At 44.3% G+C, this 23,793-nt stretch overlaps 1 protein-coding gene across 6 annotated transcripts in view; it reads right to left on the bottom strand.

The window, feature by feature from the left end:
- Window positions 1-3,491: 3,491 nt before the first annotated feature.
- SCGN (secretagogin, EF-hand calcium binding protein) overlaps window positions 3,492-23,793 on the bottom strand; it is a 55,824-nt gene continuing 35,522 nt past the window's right edge. For 5 of the 6 annotated variants that reach the window (XM_084794064.1, XM_084794063.1, XM_084794062.1 and 2 more), the window contains 5 exons: window positions 15,947-16,002; window positions 11,413-11,458; window positions 10,781-10,840; window positions 8,926-8,994; window positions 3,492-4,041 (listed from right to left, as the gene is read on the bottom strand). In XM_084794064.1, coding sequence (XP_084650190.1) covers window positions 3,913-4,041; window positions 8,926-8,994; window positions 10,781-10,840; window positions 11,413-11,458; window positions 15,947-16,002 — 360 coding nt within the window. In that variant the 3' untranslated portion in view covers window positions 3,492-3,912. Of the gene's footprint in view, window positions 4,042-7,833; window positions 7,915-8,925; window positions 8,995-10,780; window positions 10,841-11,412; window positions 11,459-15,946; window positions 16,003-23,793 lie in introns of those variants that run through there. The other variant, XM_084794067.1, reaches the window with a different exon arrangement.

Here is a 23,793-nt window from a genome sequence, read left to right as displayed (position 1 = left end):
ATTTGTATTAGGTGTGACCAGTCTGTGTACCCAGAAAGTATGAGACAAACATCTCAGGCCCCAAAAATGTAATAAGTGAGAATTCAGGAAATGATCAAGGGACTAGCAAAAGTGTGCAATTGGGGTTCACCTTACCTCTGGGACCAACAAACACAAACGATTCTGGCTCCTTTGACTCCTTTAAGAGATCCGAGCAATGACATCTGGATGACCTCCCCCCAATTCTTATGAAGCAAAGACAAAAAACATGAATCAGCTGGCCACGAAACGTGGTTCATTATCTGCTCCGGTCTCAAGGGTTTTTATGACTCCACATCTGTTAAAGGTCACCCTCAGCCCTCCAGCGCACGGAGCAGGCCTGCCAGCCCCCCTGCTGACAGCATGCGTGTTCTAATTGCAGGCTGCCCTCTTTGATGACTGAGCAAATGCAACCTTTTCCATCTCTGGAGTAATTGGGAGCTACACAAATGCTGCCATCCTGATGTAGCAGCCAAGAGTGGCTCTCAGATGATCCCTCTGCAATGCAACATCATTACAATACTAACGTTTGCTCCAGGATTACTATAATTGTGCATGAAGTGAGCAGTGCTGACTCAGAGTGACACAGCTTTGTAAATGGCAGAGTATACTAAGCGGGGGTTTATAGACAACTAACTCCCCATCACCCTGTGGTCAACATTCTATCGCTCAACTGTTTTACTGTCTGTATTGTCTGTATGACGACGACAATGATGATCATGGTGGTGGTGGCAGTGTTGCTTTTGCTGCTGCTGCTGCTGATGATGATGATGATGATGATGATAATGATGACAACACTGATGTTGCTGATGCTGGTGGTGTGGGGATGCCGATGATACTGATGATGGTGATGATGCTAATGATGGTGGTGGTGGATACACTGCTGCTGAGGATACTGCTGCTGGTGATGATGATTATGGTAATGATGATGCTAATGCTGCTGCTGCTGCTGGGTGGTGATGATGTTGAAATGACATAGCTGTTGATTGTGTGGTGGTGGTGAGATGGTAATGATGGTGATGATGATGTTTGAGTCTTCTGTCTCTCTGCTTTCCCCCACCCCCACCCCTCACCCTCCCTCACCTCCCCGTCATACTTGGAACACAATGAATCTTCACAAGGAAGGGAGCATCCAAGATTCCACTCGAAGGCTGGGCTGTTTCTGTGGAGTCCTTCTATGAAGCTATCTATATAACCCCATGCTCTGGGTCCCGAAGAACTTACTCTGTAACTCCAAGCCAGGCCTATCTCTATTTTTCTACGTGGAAGGAAGGAGCTCAGCTGGCCCCCTGCTTCTCCGAGATCTGCTGCCTCCTCCCCTCCTACGTCTCTTCCTCCTTCTGCATCTTCTCTGCAAACTAAATTCTGAAGCTTTTGAAACCAAAAATTCTGGAAAACTTATGCAAACCAAAGCAACGGGACAATGGGGGGGTCTTCAAAATTAGTAATTTGGTGGTTAACAAGTAAGTAGAGGGAGCTGACGAGATGGCTCAGTGGTTAGGGGCTTGTCCTGCTCCCCAGAGGCGCTCCATCCTCAGCACCCTCCTAAGGAGCTGAGACACCTCACACCTTTAACACCCAGGGAATTTCTCTGTTTCTCTGTCAATCTCTGTGTGTCTCTGTCTCTCACACAAGATAATAAATATACATCATTTTTCAAAAAGAAAAAAGTTAGAAAATGCAAAGCTATCTCCTAAAATGAAAATTTCACAATAAGCACTTGTCACCAAAGGCAAAATTCAAGACCCCTGACCCTCTATTTATTTAACCGGATAATATACTTTTCATGCTGGGTTTTTATACATTGTGACTTACTTAAGGGATAGCCATAATGTTCTTGTTGGTTGGTGGTTTGTCTGCATTTTTGGGGGGAGGGGTATGGAACCCAGGACCTCACATATGCTAGACATGTGTTCGACCACTTCAGTCCTATCTTTAATTTTTACCTTGAGTCACAGTGTCATTAAATTTCTCAGAATGAGCTTAAGCTTGTTACACAGTCCAGGAAGGCCTTGAACTTGCAACCCTCCTGCCTCAGTACCCTAAGTATCTGGGATTGTGTTAGTGCACCACCACCTCTGACTCAATTTTTCTTTATTATAGAAATTGTTCCTTATGATTCTCAGCCTTTGCCCCTGAAGTGCCTAAACTTACTCCATGATAGTCCGTCTCCTAGCTAACAGTTGCTGCTGTTCAAAAAACTACCACAGCTACCTCCTCAAGGAAAGCAAAGAACTTTTAAGCCATTATGTCAAAGGCACTTGAGCCCTGGCTCACAGCCCAGAGGTGACTGGGTCACTTCCCAGCTAAGAAACCTTAGACATCCTTCTATTGTCTTTCATCACTAATGTTCTAGTTTGTAAACAGAAATAACACCAGCTCCTTCAGCACAGCTCTTCCTTTGTTGAGAATCCAGCTCCGCAGCAAGGACAGCCCTTTTTTGCAGTGTCTGCACAGGGCATGTTATGGCTGTCCATGGGTTCCTTGAAATAAATGCAGGGAAAGGTGGAAAACCTTGCTACTCTTTCAAATTTGGGGATAAAAACCAGCCTAAAAGGGAAGAGAATTAAATACAGGCAGAATAAGTTCTGAGGCGATGCTGATGTCGATGACGATGATGATGACCTTGTGCTGATGACGACCCTGACGTGCTGGTGACTGCATTGGTAATATTTGGATCTGCTTGCCCTCTGGTTTTTCTTTGCCATGCCTGGGTGCATGTGGATCCTCCCCTCCCAGATTCCTTGTGCTAAATGTGAGTCTCAAGGGGAAGCCAGAAAGAGTTGCTGCTCTTTTAAATTTGAGAATAATAAATATGTGTAAAAAGACAAATGAGTTAAACACAAGAATCAGTGTTGAGGTGACCGCAAGCAAGCAAGCAATGTCAAGACTCATAGCCAAAAGAAATGTTTGATGTCCAGACCAGTGAGCAACTGCATGCTGGCTAACTATAGGGAGAACACCCAAGATGGTTTTTTGAAGTAGGCATGAAGCAAGGGTGAGGCACCAAAGTCACTCTTTTCTTCACTTCCCCTATCTCACGTAATGTTGGTGTAGCATAGTATATTTATGAAATACTCAACAGTCTTCCCGCTAACCATGTTAACTTTTCATTCCCATGTATGTGTACTTGTGGGCACATGTGCATGAAGAGGCCAGAGGTCAACATCAGATGCCTTCCTCTATCCCCTCCACCTTGTTGTTTGATGCAGGGTCTCTCATTGTACTCGGCAACTCACCCATTAAAACCAGGGTGACTGAGCAGCAACCCCTACAGACATTGCCTCAAAAAAGAAACAAACAGAACAATGAAGCCTGGTGCAGGATATTCTGTTCTTCCCACCCAATTTAAGAAGAAAAAAAAAAATGGCTTGGGGCTGCTGCTAGCTCCTGGCAGCCAGAAGCCTCCTCAGGATGATGCCCTCAAGCTCCCCTAAGTCTCTCCCCACAAAAAACCATCAATACATTATAAAGCTTACAACTCAAACACATCTTTATTCTTGACTACAGAATTACCTCATGAAGATAGATTTGTAGAAGCGACAGCATGGCACAGGTGACTCTCTTAACGGAGCGGAAAAATCAAGGACAAACAGGAGATGGTAGATTGGGCTATCCCTAGCCACCGGGTGATAGGGAAGGGTGAACAGAGGAGGACCAGCTGGTAAACTGAACCTCTGGAGGAGATAGGCCAAGGTCAAGGAGAGAACACAGAAGGCTTCCCCTAGGACAGGATCATGGCTGCCTCTGGAGGCAGCACCCTAGGGCCCCTCCCTCTACCCAAGAGTGCCACACCATCAGTGAGAGTGTTTGTTGACCCCCAAGAGCAAAGCACAAACACACTTCTCACAGCAAGAGCACAGCCACGTAAGCGGAGGGCAGAGCAGTTCCGGATCAGGGGTTCATTTTCAGTCCCAGACACAGTGCCAGTTCAGACTTCTGGATCTTTCCATCCTTGTTCACATCACAGTGGCGAAGCAGAATCTCCCGGAACTTATCAAGATCCACACCGCTGATGCTGGGCTGAGGACGAGAGAGGACATGGATGTTCAGAAGGTCGGTGGCAGTCCCAGACTCCAATGCCCTGCCTGAGGATGGGCCATGAGGAGCCAGGGACAGCCTCTGCCTCCTTACCCCACCTAGGTCCCTAATATTTGCTGGCAGTGGCTTGATTTCTCAGCCTGTCTGTCCCTTCAGGCAAGGTAAACAAATAAGTGTTTCAAAGGTCTTATTTCCACATTGCTTCCAAGGATTGTTGGAGAAAGCCTGTCTTGTTAGCAACTGAATTAAAGACATTTTGGCCCAAAAGCAGGGAGCTGTGACAGAAATCTTTGTTGTTTATGCTGATGAGGGAAGCTGTTTATCATTGTCCATGGGACATTTAAAGAGAGTTCATACACAATGAAAATCCAGTTTCTAGGCTATATATCAGAGTAGTAACTGAGGGTTTAGTGCAGGCAAACTTCCAGACTAAGGAGGCACAGCAATGCCTGCACTTCAGGGAAGCATTCGAAGCTTCCAGGCTGCACAGGCCACAGTGCTAGAGTGACTCCCATCAGACACTCCACCTCATCCTCACAACTGCCCAGAAGGGAAATGCAGACAGCCTTTGCCCAGGCTAGGAAAGCAGCTCAAGAGAAGTCAAGCCTTCTTCCAGCGGGGAGAACTGATGTCTTTCTGCCAGGTCTCCTGGCTGATGGGGCCTTGGTTCTACCACCTCACACTGCTCTAGAGAAAGCTGGGGAAGGGGCGGGATCTAAACTGCAAAGCTGACGTCCAAAGCGAAGAAAATCAGTGACTCCGAGTCCCATTCTTCTTGATTACTTGAGTGGTTTTAAGAGTGAAAAAGGCAGCTTCCCTTGGGAGACTTCTGAGCCCCGGGGAAGCACGTCCCATCCCTCTAGCCCTGCCCCGCGCTTGCTTTCTTTACTTCCAAAAAAACCTCTAAAGAATATCTTCAGTAGGGGGTAAAACCTTCCACTCTCAAACTAAAGAGTCGCAACCCAGAGGGGCTAATCAACACTCCATCAGGGAGAATGACGGACACTGCACGTGTTCCTGACTGTGTTGAGAAAAGAGCTGGAGAAGTTGAAGGAGCACCAGGCTGGATGAGGGTTGAGAGGGGCCGCCAACCTCTCACACCTCTCTGGGAAGCATTCTAAGTCATCAGACTGCAAGGGTGAGACTAAAAATGCATTCTTTCTGGGTTCCTTTCCTTGTGCTCAAAAAGTATACTTTTCTTTGGTCTTAGTACTAGGAGTGTGTGTGTGTGTGTGTGTCTGTGTGTGCGCGCGCGCGCGTGCGCGCAGCTCAAAGAAATATGGGCTGGCAGTCTACAGCAAGCTGCACAGGAAGTGCCATAAAGAACTCACCTGTCATAAGTATACAAAGTGGGGCTGTCTAGTTTTCAGCATATTTAATAACTCTCTGCTATAGCTTTTCTCCAATAATTGACACTCAGCTCCAAGACCCTTATGACAAATGTTAGAGAAGACTTGAGTGGTGGACATTCATACCTGCATATCAACTGTTTGACAGAGTCCTTACCTCATTCAAATTACTCTAACCTTTTTTTTTTCATAATAGAATAATAATATTTTTTGTTTCAGAATAATTATTTCTTTCCAGTAAGTGAGAAATATTTGAAGTATTTGGATGGTGGGAAGTAAGGTGGGAGGGAGGCTATGAGAGAAGCCCTACTGGATCATCTAAGCTATGTTTATAATTCTGCACATCTCCCCATGAGTTAGGAAAGCTGACTCTCACTACTTAAAGATCCCTGGATTGCTAAAGGCAAACACAGAAGTCATAGGGCCTCCACCTTTAAGACTGACTTAATAGTACCAGAGTGCTTCAATTCCTGGTCCAGGGCCCTACAACCATCAGCTCACACCTTCAGAACAAGCACAGGAGGGTACATCAGTTTCATACTTAATTACATGTGGATAAACTACAACCCAGAGAGACCAGCCTACTAATCTACCTACTGTCACTCTCATGTCTTAGAGCTGAGACAGAATGCCGACTCAAGCAGGCAGGCCAGCGTCGTATCTATAAGCTTTCATTTTTAAAGTTGACCTTTTCTCTAATCTACCTTAAAGGACCACCTGAGAGCAGCCCAGAACACCTGCTTGGAAGCTACTGCTCTGCCTCTCATGAGCCTTGGGAACTGAGTTATTTGGAGACTGACGCCCTGACACTCATGCTTGCCCGTGGCAGTGGATTTATGATAGGAGTTACCCTGCGCCTCAGTGTCTTCTTCAGGCTTTCATCACACCCATCCCTTTTGCACTCCAACTCCCCTGAAAGTTTGAGAGCCAGTGTCTAGCCAGTGTGCCCAAGTCTTTGTATGTGCTCTGAACATCACAGGCCCGGACTATATATGAACTCAAGGTCAACTTAGCCAACTTAGTGAGACTCTGCTTCAGAGTATAAATAAAACAGGCTTGGATTTTAGGTCAGTGCCAAAGTGCTTGCCTAGAACACATGAGGTCCAGCCTTCAATCCCCAGTGTGGCAAGGAAAATAAAAGACAAGCAGGAGAGGAAGCTGAGGTCTGTAGATGCTAACTGATACCCTTGCCAGCCAGGTGAACCTGGGCCTGGAACACTAGGCGGGCAGCCTAGAACTGGAATCCGTAGCCTATATTCTCCTTGGCTTTTAAATTGTGCTTTGTTTTATTTTTGATAATTTTAATAACTCTTAAGGATTTATTTAGTTTTGTTTGTGTATATAAGTGTGTTGTGAGTGTGTATTTGTGTGGTATATGTGTTTGTGGTGTGTGTGTACATGTGCACAGTGCCCAAGGAGGACAGAAGAGAGTATCAGATCTCCTGGAGCTGGTTACAGGTGATTGGGTGGTTGTGAGCTCTCCAGTGTGGATGCTGGAAACCACATCCCATTTCTCTGAAAGAGTGAAAAGCTGTCTTTCTGGCTCTTAAATGTTTTTATATGCAGAGATAATTTAAAATGAGAAAAGGAAGCAAACACTTTTAAACTATGGTAAATCAGTTGCCCTTGGGCACAGCCATCTGTCTTTGAGGTTTTCTTGCACGCCTTTGGCACACTAATACCTCAGACAAGATTATCCTCTGTGACATGGCCATCCACTGAGCTGAAGGTCCCTTTTTGGGAAACTCCTTCCTATGTGTTTATAATTTTCCAGCTCAGAACTGTACCTGACTGATGACAGCCTATTTGTTCTAGGGCCCTAACAAAGACTGCTCCTTTCAGGGAGTCATATTGTCTTCAGCGACTGTGGTAGCTGTCTACGGCATCCCTAGTTACCACCCATCCTTGGGAAGCAAAGCAGGTCTCACTGGACACCTCTTATGGGTGACAGGCCAGGTAGCAGAAGGCTTGAGAAACATGTCCACTGACAGCAAGCTCATAAGTAGCTGGTCTGGGATGGGACTGCAGTGCACTGCCCATCATGTTATATGTCTCATCAGCAGAAAAACTTCCAAGCAAAGAAGGGAGGAAGAGAAGAGCAGGTGGGAGAAGAAGACTCAGACACTGAGTGTCTGGAGAGGGGTCCCCACGTTCTGCACAGGAGAGGGTCTCAGAGTAGCACTAGTTGGGTTTCCACATGTGGCACTCATCCATGAGAGAAATACCAGAGAAATCTGTCTGTCTGATTATGGAAGCCCCAGGCCTGCACTCAGTCAAGACCCTGGTTCTGTGACACAGAAGAAGTCAGGCAGCCTCCTCTCCTATTCAGTCCATCAGAGCAAGCCAAAACCACACTTGGCTCAATCCATCTACCATGAAGCTTCAATATCCCAAGGATGACTTTTTTGTTTCTATTAAGCTGTTGATGTGCCAGTGATTCTGAGTGGACATCAGACAGAATTGTGCCTGTGTCTGCTCAGCCACAAGATGCCAACTTCCTGGAGATCTGTGCAAAAAAAAAAAATGATATCTGGATCTTATCCTGTTGCAAGGTTTTCTAGTTTTAATAATATATGCAAATAATTTTGAGATTTAGAGTAACTAGTAACAGTTACTCTAATTTGTTGCTGTCTGGGACAACCAGGATTCAATCATTGTGCATCTAATAATGTACTTTAAAGTAATCCTTAAGTACAAAGACTAAATCCATGGCCTGCACTGCTCCCCAGAGAAACAGAAGCTGGAATTGTCTGTGTAAGGAGATTATAAACAGTACAGTACAAGAAGGAGCCTGCATTTTTAGAAACATCGTCAACCCTACAGGAAATGGTCATATGCTAAAATAAAACCTGAATTGTCTCAGCTCAAGCCCCAGAGATACCATAACAGTAAGGATCCATCCTGGGCTAGATGTTTTAAAAAACCTGATTTTTAAAAAAGTGTTATATGAAATTAAATTTAAAATTGTAGTTATTGTAACAATCAAGTCTGAGAGAGGCAAGTAGATGGAGGAAAAAGACTTTGAGCAATTGAAAAATAAAAAAGTAAAACACACAGTAATGCTGGGCTATTTGGGTAAAGTAAATGCTTTTAAAAGAATGACTTCTAGGGCTGGTGAGTTGGCTCAGTGGCTGAGAACACTGGCTGCTCTTCCAGAGGTCTTGAGTTCAATTCCCAACAACCACATGGTGACTCACAGCCATCTATAAAGGGATCTGACGCCCCCTTCTGGCATGCAAGTGTACATTCAGACAGAGCACTCATACATTAAAAAGAAATTCAAAAGCAAAAGGCACTTCTATGTTGATTATGTGTGACTTAGCTCATGTGGTCTTAGGAAGAAAACGAGATTAGTTGAGTCACTCAGAATCTCAATGGTTATGAGAGAGGAACTGTCTCCAGACCTTTCTTTCTAATAGTAATCTTCAGCCTCACTCATTCGCAGAAATAATGCAATTTGTCACAATGTCAACTGCAATGCATCATGGGAAAAACTCTCCCAGCCCCATGAACTCACCTGGACCAGCTCCATCATGTCTTTGACAAATCCATCCACTTCTGGGCCTTCCAGGGCTCCAGTTTTACTCTGAAAGATGAAACGATCCGATCACTCAAATATTCTCCTCTTAATTTGAAAAGCCAGAGAACAAATTTGACAAGTTGACCAGTCAGTGTTCATTTGTAACTGCCAACTGATTTAGAAACTGAGAGCTCTGCTTTTTATCCTCACAGGAGATGAGTGCCCTGCGTGAACTACGACAATCCCTCAGCAGCAGCTTCCTGGCCCCAAACAAGGAGCGTGGCTCTGAGCTCCTCAGCAAACAGTGCGGACAGACATCCGCTTCCCTCATGCTGGCTTTTGTCCAGGTGAGTCTTAAGTGCACAGCAATCCCCCTTAGAAGGACAGGTTTAACATCTAACATGTTTGCTCTATGACTGTACAATCATTATGCCTGAAAGTGTGAGCTTTAGATAGAGGGAGGCTATATTGAAATAACATATGAAACTTCATTTTTTTCTTCTATATATAATATGTTTTCTTCCTACTCATTCTGTAATCTATGTAAACTTGAAAGTAAAATGAAGTATAGACATTCAAATATGTTCATTTTTTCCTAAAGTGCCTGATATAATAATACCTCACAACGTTTGTGTTGATTTTTACTATATGCATGTGGGTGTTTTTCCTGACCATCTCGTATACCATTTGTGTGCCTTGTGCCCTTGGTGGCTGGAAGAGGGGTATCAGATCGCCTAGAACTGGAGGTGCAGACAGTTGTGACAATTCCCATATGGGCGCTGGGAATTGAGCATGGGTCCTCCAGAAGAGCAACTATTGTGGTTAATCACCAAACCCTCACTCTACCCCAACTCTACATCTTAATTTTTAAGACAAGGTCTCACTCTGTAATGCACCCTAGTCTTGAACTCACAGCAAATCCCTCTGCGTCAGCTTTCTGAGTTCTAGGCTTACAGGCATGAGCCAACACCCCTGGATCCCATCTGTTCTCTTCATGTTTTTCTTTACCCTCAACCTTTAGCACTTTATTTGGAAACTTTGCTTCCTTCACTGGATTTGCTAGCAGGTCGTGCTGCGTGCTGAATTCTTCTGTAGAAGCTGAATGCAGCTCGCTTAGCTCTGATAGCCCCATCAGGTCCATTCTGTTCCTATTCAACCTAGTTTTCCAGATAAGGGGGCAAAAGGCAGGGAGAATAAACGAGTTGAGGTACCTACTCTAGGTCACATGACTGACAAGCCCAGATGAAAATGCACAACAATCACAAAGTGCAGCCTTGCCTTGCCCGGGCCCAGTGTGGTTTAGCACACAGCCCTGGTATTCTGGGACATTAATCTTGTGGAGAAGGTCTTTAGAATCTTTCTCACCTCTTTGCTAATTTTCCCTCCTTTGCACATTATCTCACTTTGATTTCTAGAAATTCAGCCCTGTGCCATTAGCTGTTCTAGAACCTGGAGAATAGCTGTACACTTGCTCTACAGGAGAAGCCGTTGTGCATCAGGTGGGGATGACTTTGCCTCCATCCTCTGGTTGGATGGGGAGGATTTTTCGGTTTGTTCATTTCTTTCTTTCTTTTAGCTCACACAATAAATGGGTGCCTTGTCTTACAAGAATATTTCTCATAGATTTATGAGCCAAAAAAAAAAAGCATTACAAATTTCTCTCTGCTCAACTGTCAATCATCTTAGCCCATTCTTTACTTAATTATCTGACATTATATAGAGAAGTCCGGGGCAGTTTGACCTAACAACACACACAGGGCACTGCAACTCGCTGTCTCAGTAGGATGTTGCCACCCGGGAACAAATCGAGCTTTCTATCTAAAGAAGGCGTCACAGCATGAAGAACACTTACAACATCATAATGGGCAAAGATTTTCTCAAAGTCCCTCTTCCTTTCCTCGGTGGAAGAAGCCTGGGTGTGAAGAAAACACTGTGTCAGTCTAGCAATGCATAGGCACTGGCGCAAAACTCCGCGGGATGTTGGGCAACCCATATAAACTTTGACTTAATGACCCTTAAAGGGCCTTGATTCAACTTTAAACATTTTCAGCCTCTAAAGAGTTAAAAGACAAATGGATGTTGTCTGTTACAGTTTGAAGGGGAAATGTCTCCTACAGGTTCATGTGTTTGCAACTAGCTCACAGCTGGTGGCACTGTTTTGGGAGCTTGTGGAACTGTTAGGGGGTGGGGCCTTGCTGGAGAAAGTGAGTCATTAAGTAGCAAGTCTTAAGGTTTTATAGCACAGCCCTACTTCCTACTGGGTCTCTGCTTCCTGATCTACCCAGATGTATGCAAGTTCCCATTTACACAGCTGCTCCTGCCACCAGGAACCTCCCCCAACACAGTGGCCATGATTGACTGTATCCTCTATAACTGTGAGCCAATATACGTCTTTTCTCCCTTGACATCAACCAGGTACTTTCGTTTCTTCCCATCTTTCCAGATACACAACAGAAACCCATCAAGAGAAATGTCACCACTTACATCCATTTTAAACTGAAGAAGGAAGTTTTCCTGAAGAGCCAGAATCCTGAATGGGAAAAAGAATAGAATCTACCTGAGCCTCTATAATTTTTCCCATCATTCGGCAAACGCACAGCTCTGGGGAGAGGAAAAGGTTGACGGCTTCCACATCATCCTGAAGAGCTCTACAGGGGCTTGAATTATGGGAATTTCTACATTATAAGTTCTAGGAGAGTGGTAGGCAGACATTCCTATAGATTAGCCTTCAATATACAAAGCTTCACAGGCCCTTCCTGGTGAGAAATCATGGACTATATGCTTCTGAAAATTTGCCCCACAAAAGCAACCAGGAAACTGGACAGAAGGATCAGAGCAACATTTGCAGAAACTCACTTAAAGCCTTTGCCAATCTGGGCCAGGGGGCAGGGGGAGGGGAGGTTCTTAAAACAGTGGAATTAGCTCAGAGCACTGTGAAGGTCTCTAAGTCCAGCACTCTGGACACTGAGGCAAGAGGCTTTTGAGTTTGAAGCTACCCGGGTTTCAAAGACACCATTTCCAGGAACCAAAATAGAACTAAAACAAAACTTAGAAATACCAGCTGCATCTTGGCTAGCACAAGGAATGTTGCAGCATTTTAAGTTTTCTTATCTGTACACTGAGCCCCTGAGGAGAGGCTGGGAATCATTGTTCTAGACATTTGAGGAAGCCTTTAGAGTCGGAATATGGATTAGTGGTTGAGGACTAGGCTAAGGTAGGCAAGGCTAGTCCTCGATGCCCAGCTCCCACTTCATCCACAAAAAGCAAAAAGCACCTCTCTCCAGTCATGAGTTGGTCATTGTGCTACCAAGAAGAGACTTGAGTGGATACATATGGTGAAGATGCTAGCCTGCATGGAACTAGCTCAGAAGCGCCACCAGACAAATGAACAACAAAAGCGCCATCACCAACAAATGTGTCCTACATGGAAAACTAAACAGAGTCCTCCATCTGAAATGAGAGGACACCAGGCAGAAGCGAATCCACTGAAGAGTCGAAAGCAGCAGCAGAGGTAAGTGCAAGAGCAGTGTAAAAGGCGAGGTGAAACAGCTCTGAGGTTCAGGCTGCCCTTGTAAAAGATCCAGTTTCAATTTCCAGTTCGTGACAGATCACAATCTTCTGTAACTCCAGTTTCTGCGGATCTGATGCCCTCTTACAGCTTTCAAAGGCACAAGACGTGCAGGTGTTGCACAGCCAAAGCATGCATACAAACACATTTCAGAAGAGTCAAGATGAATGTCATATATATATATACATAATGCTTTAGCCTCATCAAGAAGTTATTCAAGATGTGTAGCCCAGGCTCCTCACACACTGCCAGGTTCTCAGAAGACTGAGGCAGGAGGATTCCTTGAACATAGTAGGTCAAGCCATCCTGGACAACACAGCAATAGTTTATCAAGCAAAGAAAGAAAGAAAGGATGGAAGGAAGGAAGGAGGGAAGGAGGGAAGGAGGGAAGGAGGGAAGGAAGGATGGAAAGAAGGAAGGAAGGAGGAAAGGAGAGGAGAGAGAGAAAATAAATAGGTGTTGATAGGTATATAACATATGATGATGTGATTTGGAGAAATTAAAAAACCATGGGGAATTTGAACTGTAAATTAGAACTGTAAACAAGTACAAATTTACTGTCACATTACAATTAAGCTGCTATTAATCCAATTTGTTAATGGTAAATTTCCAAAGAAACATTAAGAAAACAATACAAAAGATGTAAATAATGAAAGAAACAATAAAAGAATGAAATAGCCCCCTCCCCAAAAAATCTATTTAACATGAGCTAGAAAAGAACAACAGGACCAACAACAATGACACAGATAAAACACAGAAAAATTAGCCGAAATCCTTACACCATCAGTAATGATATTAAACATGGTGGAGCCACAGCTTCATTAGAAGCAGAAATTAGCAAAATGTAAAGGAAGAAACGGACCACTGTTATTTTCAAGTGGAATAATCTTCAATAAAATCCAAAGAATCAAGCAAAACCCTATTCAAGCTAATAAACAAGACCAGGACAATTGCAGGAGAAACCATCCACACAGAACATTCCGTTGCATTTCTGTCACTAGAAATGACCGAAGCGGAAGTGCGCGCCTGTAACCATAGCAACCTGGAGGCTGAGACAGGAGTAATATGAGTTTAAGGCCAGCCTGCCTGGACTACATAGAGAGACACTGTATCAAAAAAAAAAAAAAAAATTAAGGAAGGGGGAGGGATGAATGAGGAGCGAGCAAAGGAAAGGAAGGAAGGAAGGAAGGAAGGAAGGAAGGAAGGAAGGAAGGAAGGAAGGAAGGAAGGAAGGGAGAGAGGTAGGGATAGACAGGAAGGGAGGGGAAAATAATGATTTCAATAAGCAACATCCGTGCTGCCCGCCCCGCCCCGCCCCGTCACCCCACCCCACCCCCATTCCCTGCCCGCCGTGGCCTCCTGTGTTTGAATACTTGGTCCCAGGTTAGTGGTGCTGTTTGAGATCTGTTATAGACCATGTAGGAGGTACAGCCTTGCTAGAGGAAGCACACTACTGAAGGTGTATTTTGAGGATCTTATAGCCCCACCACACTTCCTGTTTCCTCTCACTGCTTCCTGTGTGTGGATGAAAGTGTGACCAGGCAGCTTTCTGTTGGCTGCCATGTTTCCCCTATCTCTCTGGACATGTAAGCCTAAATAAACCCTTTCTTGAGTTGCTTTTGGTTGTGGTGTTCCATCACAGCAAGGAAAAAGAGCTAAGATGAGATCCAAAGCGCCATTCCATCTAAAAGATTCTAATAGCTGAGAACAAGTTGAACAAGAATAGACTCAATTTACAGACTGAAAACTCCAAAATATCTTCCAGAGAAACTGCAGATCTGAAAAGATTGGAAGACCAGAGTTGTTTGTAAACTTGAAGGCAATAGTATTTCCCAACTTAAACAGCAGATTCCGAGCAAAATCCACAGAGTTCTGAGTTGCTTTATGCAGAAACTGACTATCTGATCCTAAAATTATATCCAGATACACCAATAGGCCCAGAAATGGCAGAACAATCTTTAAAAAGAACAAAAACTGAGGACTCCACACATGTAAAAGTCACTACAAATCTGTAGCAGCTGCGGCAGTATGGGACTGGCGTTTCCATGTGGCATCTTCATGGAAAATTAAACATAGTGTTACCACGTGACCCAAAATTCTACTTCCAAGAATGTAACCAAGAGGAAGGCTCATCACACTCACAAAGTACTGTTCATGGTATCTAAAAAGTAGAAACAGCCCAAGCGTACATCAACTGATGAGGGGAAAATATGGTCATTCCATATATATTCATATTTCGCTGTGTGTGCCAGTACATATGTGTGTAACTGAAATTATAGTCTTAGGTATGCTGGGCACTGAGGCCTCCACCACTGAGTTACGTTGCCTGATTCCATTTATATGAGAGGCTGAGAATAGGCTGGCATCAGTGGGGGAACAATGAGGTCAAAAGCTCTTCTTGTCATCCATACTATCCTGACTTCAGTGAACCTTTTGGACACTGACCTTTCTTCTGAGGCCCTCAAAGAAGCCCTTCTGACCACTGCTTGGCAGTGGGGGGAGGGTGGGAATTCTGCCTCAAATGCTCAAGAAAACTATGTGAGGTAGCCGGAGCAGAAACAAGATTTTGGGGTTGAGGTCCCTTGACATTAGGATGAAGGTTCTGAGTGACTGCCCCTAGGAAAGATGGAAATCCATCCAATGTGTCAGAGTCAATATTATGACCAGGACTGACAACAGCCTTCAGGACCATGCTCTGAGCCTAGTATATGTACATCTATGGGTTAAACAGCAACAAGAAGAGGGTGGAAGGCCACACAAGCAAGAGATACACAATATCTGAATGTTCTCACCAAGATTTAACAATACACTTAGTGCTCCCACTCTCATCCCCTCCTCCTCCCCTACTAGCCTTCAGGTACTACAGAGAGTAGCCAGCCCTCAGAAGCCAACAGAGAGCTGGTTATACTGAAGTTCAATCAATTGTTACTGTTGTTCTGAATTATCAACATTCCCAAAGTCAGTGAATAGCTTCAAGATTCTTTCTTTCATCTGTTTATTATTATTTTATCATCACTATCATCATCATCATCATCAACATCAACATCGTCAACATCCTCATGATTTCTTTTGTTTGTTTTGTTAGATTTTGGATTTGGAGAGGGATATTTTTACTTTGGTCCTGGAGTCCCAATATGGGACCATGAATGCCTGACCTCTGAGGATGAGGACAAAAAAATCTGTCTACGACCTGTCCTTAAAATAAAAAATAAAATACATAAACAAATAAATAAAAGCACTGTGCATTTAGGCAGTGTGGAGCTTCGATTATCTTCACAAAGGAATCTGTTACCCAAAGTGATTTTAAAGCACCACAGTTGGTATAATAAGATGAACCTGGTCGCTTAGACTCCAGGCAAGAATAAGTCTCGGATTTCTAAGGATGTGTGGGTTACCATCAGATCCTTGGATAGGAACTTCTGAGTTTTCCACCATTTCTGTATCACTTACCTTGCCAAGTCGTTAAGATCCAAACGGCCATCTTTATTTTTGTCAAAGATCTTCATCTGAAAGGCAGAAAGGAACTTGGATATGACAAATGCTCAAACCAGGAATTGATCTTGAAAGTTTTTGTTTGTTTTGCTTTTGTTGTTGTTGTTGCTGTTTGTTTATATAGACATAAGATTATTGTGTAATTCAAATATTGATTTCTGTACCCCTCCCCATATTTGTTGCAATCCTTGTTCTGAGATTCTACTCTCTCAATGTTGGGCAAACATTGTTCCCCAATTGTCCCCTGATATGCCAATAAAGAAGCTTACAGCCAATCGCTGAGCAGAGGAGAGAATAGGGCTGGATTTCCTGACAGCCAGAAGAAAGTAGGGGACTGAACCACAGAAGAGGTCCAAGTGACAATAAGAGAGGAGCTGGACCAGGGAACATTACAAAGTGCAAGTATCTCTGGGATGTACATTGGGAGGAAACCAGATTAGCATAGAGGGTTAAGAATAAAGTAATAACTGCTCAGTTATTGTGTCATGACACTTATTATTAAAACAAATATAAAAAAGTCTCAATTATTTGTGTGAAAGCCAGGTTAAGAGAGAAACAAATATAGTCTAATAAAAATAACTTTAACATATTTGTTTATTTGTTTGTTTGTTTGTTTCAAGACCGGGTTTTTCGGTGTAGCCCTGGCTGTCCTGAAACCTTCTCTGTAGACCAGGCTGGCTTCAAACTCACCAAGATCCACCTGTCTCTGCCTCCCAAGAACTGGAATTAAAGGTATGCCCCAAACCTGCCAGATGATAGTGAAAGTTTTTAAGGCACCAACTGAGTTGAGCAACCCACATACCTAAGGGAAATGAGTGTTTGCTACCAAGTGACTGGCAGCTCAGTTTCTGGTTGGGATAGGTCACAGTGACCAGTCCTCAGTGTGTTGCCACAGCACAGCTACATATCTTGTTCCTGTTATAAAAAAATCCAAGGCTAGTTGGCAGTTCCACCCTCACAGCAGCTAATTTATGGTAACATTCCTAGTGACCACATCTAACTTCAAAGGAGTAAAAGAGTTGATCCCACCATGTACTTGGAAGGAGATGTATAGTTATTTGGTGAACAGCAGAAATAACCGCTGCATTTCTAGTAAGTGAAATAAGACTCTGCATAGTGATGGCAGCTTAAAGTCTGGTGTTTGACTTTGAGTCGGGGGTTTTATTTAAGTATTTTATATTAGCCTATGGCACTTCAGCAACCAAGCCTTGCCAGGCTCTTATAGAGGATGACTCATTGAGTACAGCAGAGGGCAAAAGACATCCAACCTTGTCCAAAGATCCTATTTGCACTACTAGCCTGTACAAAGCTGAGATATTCTGTCCTAAACTCCGAACAGAAGACTGCTGTGGGTTTAGGCAATATGGCAGCGGCATGCTCCTTTACAAGTATAAGTTGGAATGTCATTTCACATTCTGGAGCTCCAGAGTGTCTGTGAACACATCACGTGAGGAGACTGCACAGGTAAAGGAGATGTGAGCTCACTTGAAAATACGTAAGTTTTAGATCATTTCTCCTTCTTCAAATTCAGTTGATTTTTTAGAATTTGAAGTTAATTTAAAAGCCCATTCTTGCTGAACTTTGTCATTAAAATTTGCCTGTTACAGAATCTACTAAAATAGGGTTATGCTAGTATGTGCCAATAATCAGCACTTAGGAGGCTGAGGCAGAGCATTGGTGCAAGTTCAAGGCCAACGTGGGCTACATAGTAAGAGTCTGTCTCATAAAGCAAAAACAGAGAAGTCACAGATGGTACAGTTGTGCCTTCTTACATGCCCTATAATATCCTTTAAACACAAATCCTATGTCCAGTCAGATAATGACATACTTTTTTTTAGGGTGGCATGCACCTCATCTTTGTGATGTAATCACTATAGGGGTTCTGTCTTAACAGAAAATAAGACTAGATTGCCTAAGCAAGTAGTAACCTCAGAAGGCAGCACTGAGGTGGGGAAGTTTGCCTTGGTCTCCATTGAGCCAGTGGAGGAAAGTTTATGAGGTGGGGCCCAGGGGATGTGGTTATCTCATTTGGAGGGATTGATGTAGGTGTTGTGTGACTCAGTTCCAAGAAGAGGGAGTTGTCATGGGAAGACTGAAGGTGGCCTTGGAATGTCCTTCTGCTTCCTGTTTCACTCTGCTGTGTTTCACACACACTTTTCCTGCCATTGGGATACGCACCTGCCATGCCTCCCTCACCAGGAGCCAACCAAATAGACAAGGGCTTGTCAACCTTCGATTCCCAGCCTCCCTAAGCTGTCAGCTAAATGAACCTCTTTTCTTTTTATACTGCTGTGCTTCAAAGACTTTGTAATAGCAACACGTAGTAGTCAGTAGGATTTGCTAATTAGATGTAGCATGGCAGAGAAGGCATCAAGACTAATTGCCTTGCTACATCAGTCAAGACTGAGCAAACCACCAGAGGACCACGTTTGTGAGACAAAGTCAGAAGTTCAACTTTGGACATGCTAAGTTTGAGATGTGGGGTACAAAAGTGGAGGCCTGTGTCCTTGTGTGCCCGGGAAGTGCAGAAGAATGGTTTGAGTCAGAGACATAAACTAAGGTTTGCAGCCATTAGCATGCATTTTAAACTGGTTAGCATCGTCAGCCTGTGGAGAGTAGACACAGAAAGAGAAAATACTCAACAAATCAGTCCATCGAGGTCTTGGACTGGAATGACTTCACGCCAGTCATAAAGCCGGCTTAACCTAGAATTTTCTCTGCCTGTCAAAGTGTCACAACTTGATTTGCTGTTTTGTAATAGAAACCACCAGAGTCACTAGCTTTCATTTAGCAAAATTAAATATCATCTCATGATAGATTCTTTAGATACACAGTCTCTCTTCCTTCCTGGGGCTGGTAGCATCCTTTCCTCCTTTCTTCCTCCAGAACATTAACTAGCAGCAATAAGGACAGGACAGGACATGGTGCAGGTTCTTGCCTCTCTCTTCTGATCGGTGGCTCCCCCTCAGCTCATTTGTTAGCCATGCTTCAAACAGCTGTCAAAGGCAGCCATGCTCCTTAGGGTCACTTTGAGGTCATCTGATAGGCTGCAGCTCTCAAGTGAAGCATTTCATGCTACACCTCAGAAGAAAATCTCCAGTGCAGCTTTGCAGTGATTGTGTTCATCACTCAATAAGGAGTCATTAAAGCATCAGAAATGTGATTCGCTCACGGGGACTTGCTCAGAACTCAGGAGGTGCACAGCTTCCTAAACTTGGGGCTCCAGGTAAAGCTAGTATTGAAGGATGAACAGGGAACTTGGACTCTACTCCTCTTACTGGTTGATGCTTTGTGGTGGTGATAGTCACAGTGGGAATGACAGGAATAACCAGAGAGCATCTGGTCCTTCCCCACCCCACCCCCACCTCTCTAGATTTTGCTGAGGCAGGGACCACTACTACATCTTCCTTCATAACTTCTCCTCAAACATTCGTAAGTGACAGAGCTCACCTCTTTGCATGAACTATTAAACAGATCAAACTTAACTATAAGGGGAAACATTAGCAGAGTGGCATTCTTCAGCAGGAAAGGGCATCTTCTGAGACACGTTAGGTCTGTATAATCACTGAGGAAAGGAGCACATTCAATACCATGACCCTGAGACACGCCATTGCCATCCCCAAGGTCCTTGCCATTCAACAGGCCAATGAATATTGGAAGAGAACACAGTGCTCAAATGAAGGTGACCTGGAAGGCCACCGACTCCTTCTAATGCTTGGGGGCTGGTGCAAACTAGAATTATCTGGAGGCAAATAGGCCTCCTGTGAGGATAGTAAGTCATCCGTTCAATGGAAGGTGGGCACAGAGGACAGAGTAAGCTAAGATAATGATGTCACAAGGCCTTCCTCTGTGCATGGACTCAATGTGTCCTAACCAGGCCTATATCAACACTCTGCTCCCCTTCTTTCTCTCTCCCCTTAACATCTCATATGCCTCCTCATAGTGACATATCCCTGTCAACATTACTCCCCTGTCTACTGCAACTTGACTATGGGCATTATACACACAAAGCCCAAAGGGAAGACCAGAGACTCACTTTAGGGAAACAAACAGTGTGACATGAATCCGGGTCCACCAGGATATGTCCTTAGCCCTCTCTCTTTGTAGCCTACCTCACCTTAGGCAGTCATCAGGGTTTAGAAACAGTACTCAGGATGCTTGAGACTCTTTCTGAAGTAAAAGACCCCAGCAAAAGCCATTAATAGTGGGATTTGGCACTGCCAGGTGCCATGTCTTCCTGGCCATGGAGCATTAAGTTTAAGGGAAAGGAAAAGTTTCAAACGCAGGACCATTCTTCAGAAAGCATCCTCCATGTGAGTTGTGCAGGGCCTTGAGGAACCCAAGCGAGGGATGTAGGAGGGTCCCCAAGGGAATCATTGCTTACTCTACCTTGGTTCAGTCACAGCCGGTTCTTAGGGAGCAACTGAACATTCAGTTCAGTGTACATTAAGTAGCCTGATGAGTTGCCAGGCTCTTGTGAGGCCAGGCCTTGGAGATAAGATGCTGCTGTAGGCTATGAGAATGCGATGTGATGGTTGTCGGCTATCAGGATGTGATGTGATAGTTGTCAGCTATCAGGATGCTGTGTGATGGTTTGTTTTCATTGTCAACTTGATACAACTTAGAATCACTTGGGAAGAGTCACAGTGAGGAATATATTTGGGTTTGCCTGAGGCATGTCTATAGGGCATTATCTTAAGTTAATTGATGTGGAAAAAGCCAGCCATGGTGGGTGATACCATTCCCTAGGCACGGGTCCCTAACCTCTATGGGAATTGAGAAAGCAAGCTAAGCACAAACAAGTGAGTGAGTGTAGAAGCAGTCACTCCTCTCTGCCCTTGATTGTGGATGTGATGTGACTAGCACTTGACTACCCGACAACGTAACCTGAAATTATAGGATGAGACAAGTCCTCTTCTCCACTAATTTTCTTTCTGTGATTATGTCTTATCACAGCAACATAAATGAGACTAGGATACCCTCGGTTCTCTACCATGCTGGCGTTTCCGTCTCTACCTTCCCACTCATTCTCTGCCGTGCACTATAATTTATTATTTATTGCATGTGTTGTTTGCTGCCAAGCTCTCCTTTCCTATCTTTCTCTCTGTTGAATCCCCAGTGACTAGACCCATGCCTGGAGCATGAGAAGCACTTAACAAATGTTTGTGGGATGATGACGTAAGTGAACGGCTGTGATGTTAAGGTGGTGATGTGTGCAATAGGCTAGACATGAGTGGTACTGGGACTCACTGTGGAAGGAGGTTGTGAGGATTTCCTAGAGAAAGATATCTTCTACCTGAATATTGAAGGATGCACAAGGACCATAGGAAAAGTAGAAAAAAAGAATTAGCTGAGCTGTATTATGAAGCAGAAAGCAAAGACCAGAATTGTTATCTGGAGGTGGGCAGAAGCCCTCTGCTCAAACAGTTTCAAGCTGGGGAGGGGTAAAGCCAGAAAGCTGCTAGAGATTTAAAATGTAAATATATTCATTGTGTAGCTCTTGTTTTACAAATTAATTAAATCAAGATAACAACTGACAAGCTAACATTCTGTTCAACTGATGTTTAAAATATGTTCAAGGCCTCCTAGTCTGCGCCACCCCCCACCCCCGCCGGAAGATGCAAACTAATTCCCTTTTGTGTCCATTCCTAACAGCAATTCACTGGTGCTTAGGTCAGTAGCTTCTCAAAGGCCCTTGAGCAGCGACAGCTGCTTCCTGCTCCTGGGAGATCCCTGCCCTCCTTTCAGTACTGAGCTTGTCTACTGGGGGGTGGGGAGGTTTCCCAATATTGTCCTGCATTCAGTTAGAATAAATATGCATTGTAAGAAGCCAGAATGCGCGCTTGACATCCTGTCCTGGGATTGGGTTCTCTCTTAGGCATCATCTTTCCTTACCTATGTAAGGGCAAAACTAATGCCATATTTTATATGTAATGCATATTCTACAATTAATGCTGTGGCCTGTGAGAAGTTGTCCTCCAGGTGACTTCACTACTTCCTGCGTTCTGGGAAAGACCATGCACTACCCTGAACGGGGCCTGCTAGCACTATCCAGAAACTTCACCAGAACAATTAGATACAATTAACGCCCAGTGATCCTCTGAGATAAAACAACTTCCCTGGAGAGTCAGCCTCCTGGACCGAACCTACTGGAAGGTCTACATTCCTGAGACTCACGACCCCCATTTATGGTTTTTCCCTCACTTCCCTGTGACCCCCATCCCTAATTACAGATTTTCCTTATAAACCCATTACCCTTGAAGCTCTGGTATCATTCTCCTATCCTGCTCCATCAGGAAGGATTGTGATCAGAAGCCCTGAGCCTGTGTAGACAGAATCAGTATCGAGTCCTGGTGGTCTTTTTGGTGGGTCTCCCGATCTGAATAATCTCGCCATAACACTTACAGGTCATCACGGTCCAGACAGCTTTCATTTTTCCTTGGGAGGACTTGCCTGGGGCCAGTGCTTAGAGCGGCCAGAGTCCAGAGTGAGGTACTGAAGGGGTCCAGGGCCCACAGCCAGGAAACTTAGCTTTACGGTGCCTTTGGCTGAGAAACTTAGCTCTTCCTGATTGGCTAATCTTTAAAATGAGTTTCAGTACTTGAGCAACCCAACTACAAGTTTATATCTGGGGCTGGGGAGATAGATGAGTGGATGAAGGCCTTCTGCAAGCACAGGACCTGGGTTTAACCTCTAGAGCCCTCATTTTAAAATATAGAAATAGTAGCCTGCGTGTACCGCAGCCCTGGGAAAACAAACTTGGGTATCACTTGTCAATCAGCTTAGCCAGCTAACCAATAAACTCAGGTCAGTAAGGAGCCCCATTTTTATGGGATGGTGCCCTAGGGATGACACCCGAGGCTGACTTCATGCCTCCCCATGCATACAATTATCCCCCCCAACACACACACACAAACATGTGTGCCAACGCAACAACCTACATTTTAATTAAACCGCATTGTTCTCAGTTGGATATGCTGCAACTTCTCATAAGTTCTGCTCAAGCGTTCTCTGTTTCTAAATGTGACAGACACTGGGTTTTTTTTTAAGTGATGTAAATACAGCACTCGTGTATAAAATTCTGAACATTAAATTAAAAATATAGAATATGTGTGACACTCGTACAGTACACAACTAAGACTGTGGCTGTAAGTCACGTGCTTACTCATTAAGAGCAGGTGTGATGAGAATAAAGTGGAGCCCTGGAGACAGGCAGAGATGGGCACAGCAACAAATGCAATTCAGCCCCACGCTGTTAGGGCAATGAGTGAACACCGAAGCAGAGACCATCAGGCACAGCTTTTTCTACCTAACAATTTTCCAAGGAGCTTGACACTGAAATCATCTCAGGGTCATTTGGGTCAAGAATGCTGTAGAAAGGGTATGAAATAGTGCCGTGCTCTGCAATAAGAGCAAGTAAATATAGGGCAGCTGGGCTCTCCTTGGACTGCAGAGTTCTTCGCATGCACCCACCTGTGTCTGTGAAAGCGCCAGGCTTTGCTGGAACTACCTAGGCACGAGTTTATCACTTTCCTAGGTCACGGCTATGGAAAACATGAATGTCCCCATCTGAGATTCCTCTGCTTGGAGCCTACAAAACTCAGTGAGTAGAATTATGAAGGTAGTGAGAGGCCTTGTCCACCTGTTGGGTCAGGACAGTATAAGTCCATGTTTACTTGTTTCTGTGTGACTTTAATGGCCGTTGTGTTCACTAGCAAGATGCTTAAAAATCCTAGTGTTTTCTGAGCATTCCTGGTCTCTCCAAAGACAGCTGAACAGCCCTTTCTCTCAAACGCATGCACATG

This window comes from Acomys minous (genome assembly GCF_964271855.1).
Source record: "Acomys minous genome assembly, chromosome: 9".
Lineage (NCBI taxonomy): Eukaryota > Metazoa > Chordata > Mammalia > Rodentia > Muridae > Acomys > Acomys minous.
The sequence above is the reverse complement of the archived record's forward strand: the minus strand, read 5'-3'. Positions and strand labels throughout refer to the sequence as shown.